Genomic DNA, 12,558 nt, shown 5'->3' with positions numbered 1-12,558 from the left:
TGCTTTTATGGGGTCGAGTCACAGAACGCCTGTATGGGAATATAAGAAGGTGGGGGTTGGGTGTGTGTGAGAAGGGTTTCGGGGTTTAGAGTAGAGGGGTTCTGGGGAAGCTTTCTCATCATTTATTTATATAAACTACAGAAGAAGGGGTTAGTGAGAGAGGGGGGCTGCTGCTACGAGCTGTCCTGGGAATACTGCGGGTCAAGAGTTGTTTTTCTAGCTACTAGCACAATTCTTTGTCTGAAAAAGGGAAGTGATGAACACAATATGTTGCACTGGATCTGCTCTCGTTGTGCTGTGTTGTACCCGATGTTGTCATATTATCTCCACACCATAGCCCTCATTTCTCTGCTTTTGGGGCAAAGGCATCTTTGGCTTATATTGACAGTGTAGTGTTTTAGTTGTTGCTGATGGGAGTGATGGTGCTCTACCAATCGCCAAATAAATAATAATTTTAGGCTCTGAAAAGGTTTTCCATTTGAATTCAGTGCTGATTTAAATGCTGATTATTTTACAACATAAATACTGATGTAAATTAGATGTAAAAAGTAAACAAGTGTATTAAACATTTTTTCCCGAAACAAAGGCATGTAAACAGATTTTTTTTATTCTAAATGTGTATTTTATTTATTTGTATTATGATGTATGTATTTTTACTTGATGAATGATTTGAAAAGAAACTTTTTTAACTTTTGTTAATTTCAAAAATATAATGTTGGCGGATTCGTTTCATGGTTTTGACTGAGAGTCCATAAATACATTTTTCTGGAGATGATTAATGTCTGCTGCTGTTAATTCTCAGTCAGGTTGGTCACTTAAGCAACAAAACCCTACTTTTAATAAATGTCCTCATAAATACTCTTAAATAAATTCATTCAGCCGCCTTGAAAAGTGGAGCATGTTATTTACTGATGACACCTGTAGTTCTGAAGTACAAAGACACAAACACAAACTGACCCACAGAGGGAGCAGGGGCATCAGCACACCACCCTGCAGGGACAGAGCCATTATTCTCTAATGTGGAGCTCCAGAGGGGCCCTCTGTGTGATGGTGTCTCTAAGTTAGTGTTGAGAGTTGCTTATCTTGGCAAAAACACAGGAGAGGACTCACATCTTCAAATTAAATGTTAGTGGGACCAGATGATTCATGGTCATGGAAATTATCATTTTGAACTGCATATTCTGCATTTATTTCTTTGTGCTGGATGTTTAAAAGCAGAGTTGGTAATTGTCTCCAGATGCTCTTTCTAAGATTTTGGTTGAAATTGTCTTTTAGTCCTGACAGAAATTAATAACTCATGAGCTCTGAAAAAGAAACAATCTGTCATCTTTAGCAGTTGTAAGCCATGAGGTATCAATCTGATGAACCAATCATGGTGGTCCTGCTGCTGGGTTGTTGCCCTCCTATGGCCTCCTCCACATCTCCTGATGTACTGGCCTGTCTCCTGGTAGCGCCTCCATGCTGACAGACCACGCAAACCTTCCTGCCACAGTTGTCATTGAAGTGCCATCCTGGATGAGCTGCACTACCTGAGCCACTTGTGTCGGCTGTAGACTCCGTCTCATGCTACCACGAGAGTGAAAGCACCGCTAGCATTCATAAGTGACCAAAACATCAGCCAGAAAGCATCAGAACTGAGAAGTGGTCTGTGGTCACCACCTGCAGAACCACTACTTTATTAGGGGTGTCTTGCTAATTGCCTATAATTTCCACCTGTTGTCTATTCCATTTGCACAACAGCATGTGAAATTGATTGTCAGTCAGTGTTGCTTCCTAAGTGGACAGTTTGATTTCACAGAAATGTGATTGACTTGGAATTACTTGGTGGTGTTTAAGTGTTCCCTTTATTTTTTTTGAGCTGTGTGTGTGTGTGTGTGTGTGTGTGTGTGTGTGTGTGTGTGTGTGTGTGTGCGTGTGCGTGTGCGTGTGTGTGTATATATATAGAAAGACAGAAACATTTTCACTTCGGGGTGTAATGTCTTTTGTTGCCAACAGTCAGCAAAAATAATTGTATAGTTGTATGTTAAGTTATTTTGAGGGGACAGTAAATGTACAGTGTTATACAAGCTGCACACTCTACTTTACACTGTGGATAGTGTTGAAAAGATATGATAAAATATTTGCAGAAACGTGAAATAAATTTTGTGAGTTACATATCTTTAAGTTTTCTCCACCTTCAGATACCTTTGTGAACACTGCCACACTCTATAAAGCAATCTCTGCACCAAGACTTGAGATAATGAGAAGCCATGCTGTTAGGCAGAGAGGGAAACTGTCAGATTTGAAGAAACACTGACACCACAGGCTATATTAAAGAACTACATATACAGAACACATCATTTCATAGAAAGCTCGTACAAGCGTGAGACAATAAGATGTTAAAGATGTTAATGTATGCTAATATAGCTGAAGGTAAAGTGTGATGTAGTCTTAGATGAGACAGCTGACACTCATCATCAATACACAGCCGTATGGATGAACTCTTTCTGACTCCAGCCTTGGTTCACACACATCACACGCATAAATGCACAAACTAAAAGGTGTGCGCAGGTATACTGATATGTGAAAATAAGCAAACACGCCTCCACTGATGTGTTCAGTGTGTGCAGGGTCAGCAAGAATGAAAGAGCTGAGGGCGCAAAGTAATTTCATAACTGCAAAGTGCCCCCACATCTACCCTTCCATCCACCAACGCGCACACACTCTGTTAGTCAGCATGCAAGTGGGAATAAAGGCAAATTCATGAAATGTTTACATTTAAATTCTGCCAAACATCTCAGCAAATGCCCTGCATGGGCACATATAACAGTTTTAAGAGTCCTTACTACATTTAGTTTTTTTATTACAGGAAGTCGTAGTTTTGTTGTCATTACAATAATTAGGGATGGGGTTTTTTTCAAAATTTTAAATCCTTTCTTGTGCATATTACGACTTGTTTGAAGCTTAACGTCTTAAAGGACGTTAAGATTGAACCACGGATCTAAATACTCTAAGTCAGATCCTCCTTTTCCTCTGCATCTCTCTTTTCACCTCTTATTTCAGACTGTACCAACTGTTCATTAGCTGTATAACCTTTCACTTTAAATTACAGTACTGCTCAGTTTGCTGTTTGCCTGCAGGTTTAACTAAAAGAGCTCGTTGGTCCATTACTCATTCTGTCATGGCACCCTGACTGGCCAGGTTTGTAGTCATTCAGCAAACCTGCTCGCCAGATAATCAGTCAGCAAATCAAGCATGCATCCCTCTACTCTGTCTGTCTGTCTGTCTGTCTGTCTGTCTGTCTGTCTGTCTGTCTGTCTGTCTGTCTGTCTGTCTGTCTGTCTGTCTGTCTGTCTGTCTGTCTGTCTGTCTGTCTGTCTGTCTGTCTGTCTGTCTGTCTGTCTGTCTGTCTGAATGAGTTGTGAGTGCAGCTGAACTGAGTGAATTGGGTGTGTGAGGCAGATTGGAGACCATCTGTCTTCTCTCCAACCTTCTTTATTGTCGCTCTACATTTCATTCAGTTCCTTTTCTTTCTCTCCCTTTTCTCACCTTCTTTTATGGGTGGGATCTTGTGGAGTTTTGAATGGCATGTGGCCCGTTCTACGAAGCATGGCCATACACATGTCATGGTCTTTTTCTTGTGCTTTATTTCTCTTTGTCTATAGCTAATTACATTTCCATGTCCATCAATAGACTGTGACGCTCCGTTTTGTTGTCTGTCTCTCTGTTAAAGTAATTGTTGGGGATTTTAAATCGAGGGTTTGTTCTTGTTTTGTATGATTACTGCATTGTGTACTGATAGGCTACTACTATGCTACTGACACAAGACATCTGAGTGCAGAAAGGAGACATTAAAAAGATGAAGTGGTTATTTTGCAGCAGATCTGCTGTAGGAATATTTCACAGGCAACTTGAAGCTTTAATAGGCAGCCTGCAGAGTGCAGTTTAAATTACTTTCAATTGATTATCTAAGCATCAGATGCAGGTTTCTCATTTATATTTCCTTGTAAAGCTATTGGATTATAAAGCTACTGTTGAGCATTTTTTCCCCCCACCTTTTCATCACAAGTTCATACATCCGTGTTGCAGTCGTATGGGGAGAGTAGCCTCCGTGTGTGAGCCCAGCAGAGTAATATCGACATGCTGCAGCCTCAGGCAGCTCTTTCTGATTGCTGTGTTGAATATAAAAGCCTCTCAATCTACCAGCTAGCGCCTAGGCTCACTTTATATAACCACAAATGTTTAGTCTGTAGTATCACTATTGGATCTGACATTACATCCACTTTAAAAACCTACATCCTTCATGTCTGGAATAAAAACCTTCATTGAACATTCTGGTTCAGACACTGGCGACACACCAAGGCTGAGTTTTGATATGTCATTGTCAAACATATTTAGAAATAATGTATGAGGCACACAGTATGTTATTTATTGTTTGATTATTGATATGGGATCACCATGTAAACTGTCAGAATTCAATCTCACATTTTGTCACAGCTTTTGCATAATGTGGGGTTGAAGAGCTCTAATTGGCCAATGGCTACACATCCGACATCTTTCCCAGGATTTCTGTGGCCAAACTTTAAAGCTCCCTCAGGTGTCAGGTAGCCAGCTGTGAATGAAGCAGAGGGTGGGATGAGACAGAGCATCAATGCTGATTAAATTGGCTTCCCCTGAAAAAGACATGCAGGCTTCTTAAGACTTGAGAGAAATGGAAAGAAGATTATGATCTAATTGTCGCACCGAATGGGTGTGAGAGTCAGTGCAACGTAACCTACAAGAAATAGGCTTAAGGAAAATGTTTTTGAAATATTGGCTGTTCTTAAAGGAAAAAGAGTATAAAAAAGTTGAATCCAGATTGAGTAAATGTTATCGGTAGAAGTGTGATGTCATAGAAAGCGAAAAGTAAAACACATACTTTGACTTGAATGAAATATACAACGACATACTGTACTTTCTAATTCTGTTCCAAGATCCAGTAATTGATCTGAAATGCATGTTTTTGAAATGTTAACCAACCTTTTGAGAATACATAGTCAGTGTGTAAGCAGTAAATATGAACAGGATGACTCATTCACTGCTGTTTGTAAGAAAAAGAAAACTGCAGCTGCTTGAGTTGCTATTAAACTTCATCATTTAGCTTTAAAGCTACTATAAATTCTCCCCATCTCAATGTTGACATGTTGGTTTTACTTTAACGAGTGTCATCATTTCACTGGGGCTTCATGTTTCAGTGCTGTGTCATCGTCAGCTTTGAGGCATCAGCAGTTTTACTGTTTACAGTAAATAAAAAAGAGGGACATAAACAAACTCTTTTTTGGGTCCAGATTATAGAATAAACTGATTTATATCTCCATATGTACTTGTGATCTTTTGAATGAAGCTAATGACTATCGTTTTGTCCTTTTGTTCTGGCTGCAGTCACAGATGAAGACACCGTGAAGAGATACTACGCCAAGTTTGAGGAGAGGTTTTTCCAGACCTGCGAGAAGGAGCTCCTGAAAATCAACACATTCTATTCAGGTATGTCTCGCCTTTTAAAACATGCACACGTTTCCAATACATTAAAGTGTATTGTATCTTATTGTATCACTCTCGAAAATGCCTTGACATTCTTCGTACAATGTATAAAAGCTTCGCCCCTCAATGTTGGGGGCGGCTCAGGACATGAGACAAGACGTATAAAGGATGGAACTGAGTAATGTTTACAAAATATTCAAGATGGCAGACAAAGTAACAGAGTCCAACACTATGATGTCCGCCTTTGCCTTTGTATCAACACTAGGTGTCATTAGACATATTTACATTATCAACAAAAGAGCAGAGAGAAACTTATTGGTGCCCACCAGAGAGTGAGAGTGTTTCAAGCAGTTTCCTTACACTTTAAATTATTGAATCAAGTTTTTTTTACAAATCCATCCAAACATGAAGAGTGCGCTCTGTTATAATACTTTGTTCCGGATCCTGAATTAAGTACACATGTTATTTTCTTAAAGGGATACTTCACCCATTTGCATGAAGCTGTGTATCATTAGAAACATGGTTGGATTCACGACCATTCAACACTACTACCATGTTTCTAATGATACACAGCTTCATGCAAATGGGTGAAGCATCCCTTTAACCGTGTACATGTGGTGTGCTATTATATTTGGTATTAACCTTACTGTTTCAAGGTGTATCATCACTTATCACCATGAGAGCTGCTGGGTTTATTTAGTGTGTAGACCAAACTTCCTCTATCAGAGTCATACATGTTGGTGCTTATCGGAGCAGCAGTCAGTGGTTGTCATGTTTATGCGTGCGGGCCCGTCTGTGTGTATTTCAGGGAGCAGAAGAGTATGTGTGTACCATGTAACCTGAGATGGGAGCTATGATATATTCTGTTATTCTGGTGCCAGAGGGTTGCCTGCTGGTTTGGAGCTCCAGCTCAGTGTTACTCGTCTAAACTCAGAGAGTGCTCCCCCTAGAGGCTGTGTGTGAAACTTCAGGTCAGCTGAGGGCCAAGGTTGTTCCAGCTCATAATGATGGAAAACAACTGGCAGATGGATGGCAGGAGCAGCGAACAAACAAGACTTGAATCATTGTGGATCTTGTTAGCAGGAGGCTGATTTACTGAAAAGCTGAAGAAACTTTGAAGGCCTAAAGTTTGTTTATTTTTTAACAGTGTATACCTTGACCTTAATAATCCAGAGGCTTACTGTTAGCTGCTTTTGAGGTCATGTCTTTTTAAGCTGTCTCTTATTATCCTTAACATTATTTGCTTGAGATTGTCAACATAGTTTCTTTGCTTTGAAAGTGACATCATCATAAACGCGCGTTAATATTAAAATAGAAATAAATGGATAAAACGAGACTTTTTTTTTTACATTGTTATCTGTTCTATGATAACATATTATACAACAACCTCTTCTAATAGGTGCTTTCAGTAGAAATCAAACATAATTATAAAGATAATAAGTGACAAAAAATGACATTAGGTTTATGTTTTTGTTTATATGAAACTGACTGTCCACATGGCTTAAAACAAGACCTGGAAGAGACAGCCTGTTGACAGCAGGGTCACATCACACTAGTATTTCAGTATGTGAGTCAGTGTGTCCTCTGCAGAGTTGAGCTGTGTGAGGTTAGTTAAATGTTGTGTACGAAAACATCCGCGTCTCCTTTCTGCACTCAGATGTCTTGTTTATCCTCCGCTAACAGGAGTGGAGGCAAGAAATTGCAGAGTTGTGTCTGACAGGCAGCTTTATCATGATGCCCCTCACTGTGTGTGTGTGTGTGTGTGTGTGTGTGTGTGTGTGTGTGTGTGTGTGTGTGTGTGTGTGTGTGTGTGTGTGTGTGTGTGTGTGTGTGTGTGTGTGTGTGTGTGTGTGTGTGTGTGTGTGTGTGTGTGTGTGTGTGTGTGTGTGTGTGTGTGTGTGTGTGTGGAGTGGTTTGAAAAGGCTGATTAGATCGTGAGAGAGAGAGGCAGCAGTAGATAGATAAAGATAAATTGTGTGCTGACTTTACATAAGACATTTTCCTCCACACAGCTCTCTCCCTCTGAAAGGGGTCGTTGACCTCACCAAGCCATCCTACCGTACTGCGCTGAGATCCAATATCTCAGATTGAACTCTCATTGCAATGGTTAAAGAAAAACAAAAAAGATATTCACTGACTGTTGTGTAAATAGAAAGATCCTTTGACATATTTTGAAGCTTTCTCCACTGAAACCAACATCGGTAGAAATCTTAACTAGCAACACCTTGCTGTTTAAAGCTAAAGACAATGTGCAGACATGTTCCCTGTTTTGAACACAGGTACTGACACCAGACTTCAGATTTACCCTAATCCCCCGAAGCTACGGTTGTGCTGATGGGTGTAACACAAGCATTGTTATGACAGACTGTTAGAGCCGAGTAGAGCAATGACAGAGAACCCTCGACAGTGTGTGTCAACGTTGCACTTTTCTTACTATTGAAGGAAGAATGTACAACGAGCACTGCCAAGGTGCCCTTGAGCAAGGCACCAAACCCCCACCAGCTCAGGGGCGCCTCCTGTGGGCTGCCATAGCACTCTGATATCAGTCTCCATTAATGTATGTCCCCATGTCCTGCCATGTCTCTTAATAACGGAGTGAGAACCACAATCTCCCCTCTGGGATTAATAAAGTATACAATAAAAAACTACAATACACTAAGCTTAGCAGACGCTTTTACTCACAGTACATCAGAGACTAAGTGCAACACAAGCAAGGATCCAGAAAAGTGCAAACAGTCATGACTGTCTACCAGTTGTACTGGTGTTGTGCCCTTTTTAACGTCATGTTTACATGGACGAGATGGCCCTGCGTAACAAGAGAAACTAAGAATAGCATAGCCTACTCACTGCTTATTTGGATGTCATGTACTGTGGGGCAAAAAAGTATTCAGTCAGCCACCAATTGTGCAAATTCTCCTACTTAAAATGACGACAGATGTCTGTAATGTTCATCATAGGTACAGAAAGATGACAGAAAGTGAAGCAATAACAGACATGAGCTCCATAATTTACTGAATTGACCTGAACTTGCATCTAATTGGTTAAAACAAACTGTCAGAAAATGAGAGCTTATCTGTGTAAAAGTGCTGGTAAAGTTACATGAAGTGTTAATGATATACAGGTTACGACCCTGTGTGATTCCCCCTCCTCTCTCTCTCTCTGGGTTTATTAACCCGTCTCTGACCCAGATAATGGGTCCTCCCTCCCTCCGTCTGCTACTCAAACAGACAGCCGGGGCACAGAGTGGGCTTTTTTTAGTTACCTTGTTTGTACTTCAAGATTACTTAAATCCATCTTTTGAAGATTCATTAGAAGCAGCTGACTGACATCAACTAATATTAGCTTCTCAGCACAGATTTCTTTTCGCCATCTTACTGTGTGAGCTTTTTGTTTCTGTCATTGTATTGAATTGATTTTTTCTGTGAAGCATACAGACAGGCAGACTTTTGGAAAGTTTGTTTTCTTTGTTGTTGTTTTCTCTTTGGGAGCTGACTTATGCTAACTTGCAACCCCCCTAAGCTTATGCTACACTTGTGAAAGTTGAGAGGTAAAAGGTCAAGCTGAAAGTCTGACACATTATAGACACTAAACATAGTATGCAGGATAGGAGATAAAGGCTCATTAAACTGATTCATAAGTTTGAAGCCTGGACATCCACCCGTTCATAGAGTGTTTACCGATCCAGGTCTCCACAAACCAATTCAGTCAACATAAAATCTCTTACCGATTCAGACCTACTTCTTGTGACAGCCCTCCAGTTGTTCTACAAAGCTCCTCTTTAAATTTGATTATCGTCTTCTTTCTTGTAGAAAAGCTTGCTGAAGCGCAGAGACGTTCTGCCACACTGCAGAATGAGTTACAGTCTTCATTGGATGCTCAGCGAGAGAGCAACGCTCCGCCCGGCCTGCGTAAACGCAAGACCATGTTCCACCTGTCACAGGAGGAGCGCTGCAAACATCACAACATCAAGGACCTGAAGCTAGCCTTCAGTGAGTTCTACCTCAGCCTCATCCTGCTCCAGAACTACCAGGTTTGAACACACACACACACACACACACACACTCATGTGCGAGTCTGAAAAGTCTTTTCAAGGAGGCAAAGCTTTGTATCAAAATTCGGAAGAAATCATTCTGGTTTCAGTTTTCTGTTAACAGCTGTTTTGTTGTTGTCATTAACAGAATCTGAACTTCACTGGTTTCCGTAAAATCCTGAAGAAACATGACAAGATCCTGGATACGCCTCGCGGGGCCGACTGGCGTGTGGCTCACGTGGAGGTGGCACCTTTCTACACCTGCAAGAAGATAACTCAGCTCATCTCTGAGACAGAGGTGCCTGCTCACACATAGCACACACATGTGTAGAGCTATCATTCAAAGATGTTGGTAGAAATACAAGATGTACGTAAATGCTTTTTATTTTTGTGCTTAGGCCTTGGTGACCACAGAGCTGGAGGGAGGAGATCGCCAGAAGGCCATGAAGAGGCTGAGAGTTCCTCCACTGGGGGCAGCTCAGGTCAGAAAACAGACTTGGTGCTTCTTTAACGTTTGTTTAAATGAGTTTAAGTTTTTTTTTTTTTTTTATTGTAAGTGGATATTAAAAACAAAATGTTGGATGCTTGTTGTTGGAGAAAGATGGACAGATGTCAAGAGATGGAAACCATGAGAGCCTTTAGTATTGATTTTATAAGTGCATCTCCGTAGTAGAACAGACAGGATATCTTTTAGAACCAAAACCAAGGCTAGTGGCACATTACCCCCCCCCCCCCCCACACACACACACACACACACACACACACACACTCACACACACACACACCACCACCACCCCCATGTTATATCTATGCTGTTATTACTGCATTAATTACTGCCATGCCCCACTTGAATTATGCTCTCTGAGTATTGATTCCTACATTTCCCCTGAAGGCTTGTGTATAACAGATATATTCAGGCAGATAAAAGGAGTCCGAGTATGCTCAGCTGATGCTTTCATTGATGAAGTGGAGCTCGTATGCAAATGCAGTATTGAGAGCTTGTTTTTAAATATATAAATTGGTTAGCTGTCTCATTCAGTTATATTATTTGCAATATAAATGTTTTTTTGTTTTTTTTTCTGTTTTCCTCTCTGCCTGGTTCAGCCTGCTTTGGCGTGGACGACCTTCCGAGTGGGGCTCTACTGCGGCTTCTTTATCATCCTCGCCATCTCCTTCGTTCTTACTGGTAAGTCACACAAACACTAAGATTGAAACCTCTTTCATACCCCTTTAAGTCCTGCACAATTTTCTTGGGGTCACTGTAAGATAACCAGCAGTTCTGATACACAGTTCATCATAGATCGTGGCCTTGATGAGCAGTTTTCTACTGTTGATCACTGAATTGATTGTTTTTGTTTTTAGGTGCTGTGTTCATCAACTTTGAGAATATGTGGCCTCTGGTGAGGATCTATCGCGGCGGCTTCCTTTTGATCCAATTTCTCTTCCTTTTGGGCATCAACACGTATGGATGGAGACAGGCTGGAGTCAACCACGTGCTCATCTTTGAGATCAACCCCAGAAACAACCTCTCACACCAACACCTGTTTGAGGTCAGAACAAGGAAGCATTTGGAAACAATTCTGTTACAGACAAATCCCTAATACTCTCTTCCTCTGTGATAGGTGGTTATGGGTAAATGACGTATGTAGCAAATATAAAAGTGGAATGATGGATTGAGGTTATTTAGTCATCAGGGTAATCAAGATTCACTGTCTGATTTACCATAAAAAAACAGCAAACAATACTTTTGTCCACAGAGTTTTAGTTATACCCCAGAAAATCAAAAGCAGCATAATATGCACATAATTATTCAAACTATGTTGTTGTCTCTGATCATGTGTCAAAAGTGGGCCCTTGTAATGCCACTCTCTTCTGATTTCTGCAGATTGCAGGTTTCCTGGGGGTGTTGTGGTGTCTCAGCATCCTCTCCTGTCTGTACTCTGAGTACACCTACCTCCCCATGCAGGTCAACCCGCTCATCCTCTACGGCTTCATGGTGCTCTTCCTCCTCAACCCCTTCAAGACGTGCTACTACAAGTCACGTTTCTGGCTCCTCAAGCTGCTGGTCAGTCGAATCATTTATTATGTTACCCATTTATAAGTGCATTACTTTTACCCCCTGTTACTGGATTTAGTGCCACCAATTATACTCTGAAAGGTTGTGTGATAGAGAGAGATTTGCAACAACAGAAATATAATGCGATCTGATTGGGAAAAATGACCATATATATTCAGTGAGACACGTTAACACATTTCGACAGCTTTGGGTCAGCAGTCAGTGTTGCTTTATATACAGTATATATTGTTTTAACACAGAATAAACATGCAGATTGCATAATCTAGGTTTAAATGTTGTTGTTTTTTGCTTTATGTTCTGAAGGTAAAGGTGTGTGTTTTTACTCATAAGAATAGTATTGCACGGGGTCGCCGGTGGCGCAGCGGCAGTGCGCGCGACCCCACGTATTGAGGCTCAGTCCTCGCGCGCGGGCGGCCCGGGTTCGCGTCCGGCCTGTGGCCCATTTCCCGCATGTCTCTCCCCCCACTCTCTCTCCCCCTTTCCGACTCTATCCACTGTCCTCCCTCTATCAATAAAGGCAAAAAGGCCAAAAACAAAACTTAAAAAAAAAAAGAATAGTATTGCAGAACATGTGGTCCCAACCAGTTGTCTTTAAAGTTAAAAACACATAACTTTTAAAGTTTTTATTAAACAAACCATAGCTAATCTCGAAACTTTTGTCATAAACATTTTATTTTTTTACAGAACCTCACACATTCTTTCTGACAGTAACATATTCATAGCTGTCCTAGTGGAAGGATATCCAGATTTACATTGTATTCTCTTTTTTGTGTTAAATGTTTGTCTCGCTATATTGTGCTGCTAATAAGGTTTTAAAATTTCCCACATGAAATGTGAAATTTATGTGTGGGTGTGGTTGTGCGTGTGCAACATGGTGAACACATGTTCAATTCAGATTTCTATCTTGAGTCTCATGTTTACAAAACCCTCCTCTGTTATTCTGTTCTTTGTC

General features: G+C 40.8%; 1 protein-coding gene across 1 annotated transcript in view; it reads left to right on the top strand.

Annotated features, from left to right (window-relative positions):
* The window catches only part of xpr1a (xenotropic and polytropic retrovirus receptor 1a), a 66,469-nt gene that overhangs the window by 42,213 nt on the left and 11,698 nt on the right, over positions 1 to 12,558 (top strand). The window contains exons 3-9 of the mRNA XM_079349689.1: positions 5,401 to 5,502; positions 9,309 to 9,529; positions 9,678 to 9,827; positions 9,928 to 10,011; positions 10,634 to 10,715; positions 10,892 to 11,079; positions 11,415 to 11,594. Coding sequence (XP_079205815.1) covers positions 5,401 to 5,502; positions 9,309 to 9,529; positions 9,678 to 9,827; positions 9,928 to 10,011; positions 10,634 to 10,715; positions 10,892 to 11,079; positions 11,415 to 11,594 — 1,007 coding nt within the window. The remainder of the gene's footprint in view (positions 1 to 5,400; positions 5,503 to 9,308; positions 9,530 to 9,677; positions 9,828 to 9,927; positions 10,012 to 10,633; positions 10,716 to 10,891; positions 11,080 to 11,414; positions 11,595 to 12,558) is intronic.

Source organism: Symphodus melops (genome assembly GCF_947650265.1).
Source record: "Symphodus melops genome assembly, chromosome: 8".
Taxonomy (NCBI): Eukaryota; Metazoa; Chordata; class Actinopteri; order Labriformes; family Labridae; genus Symphodus; species Symphodus melops.
This window is presented reverse-complemented; position numbering and strand designations above follow the sequence as displayed.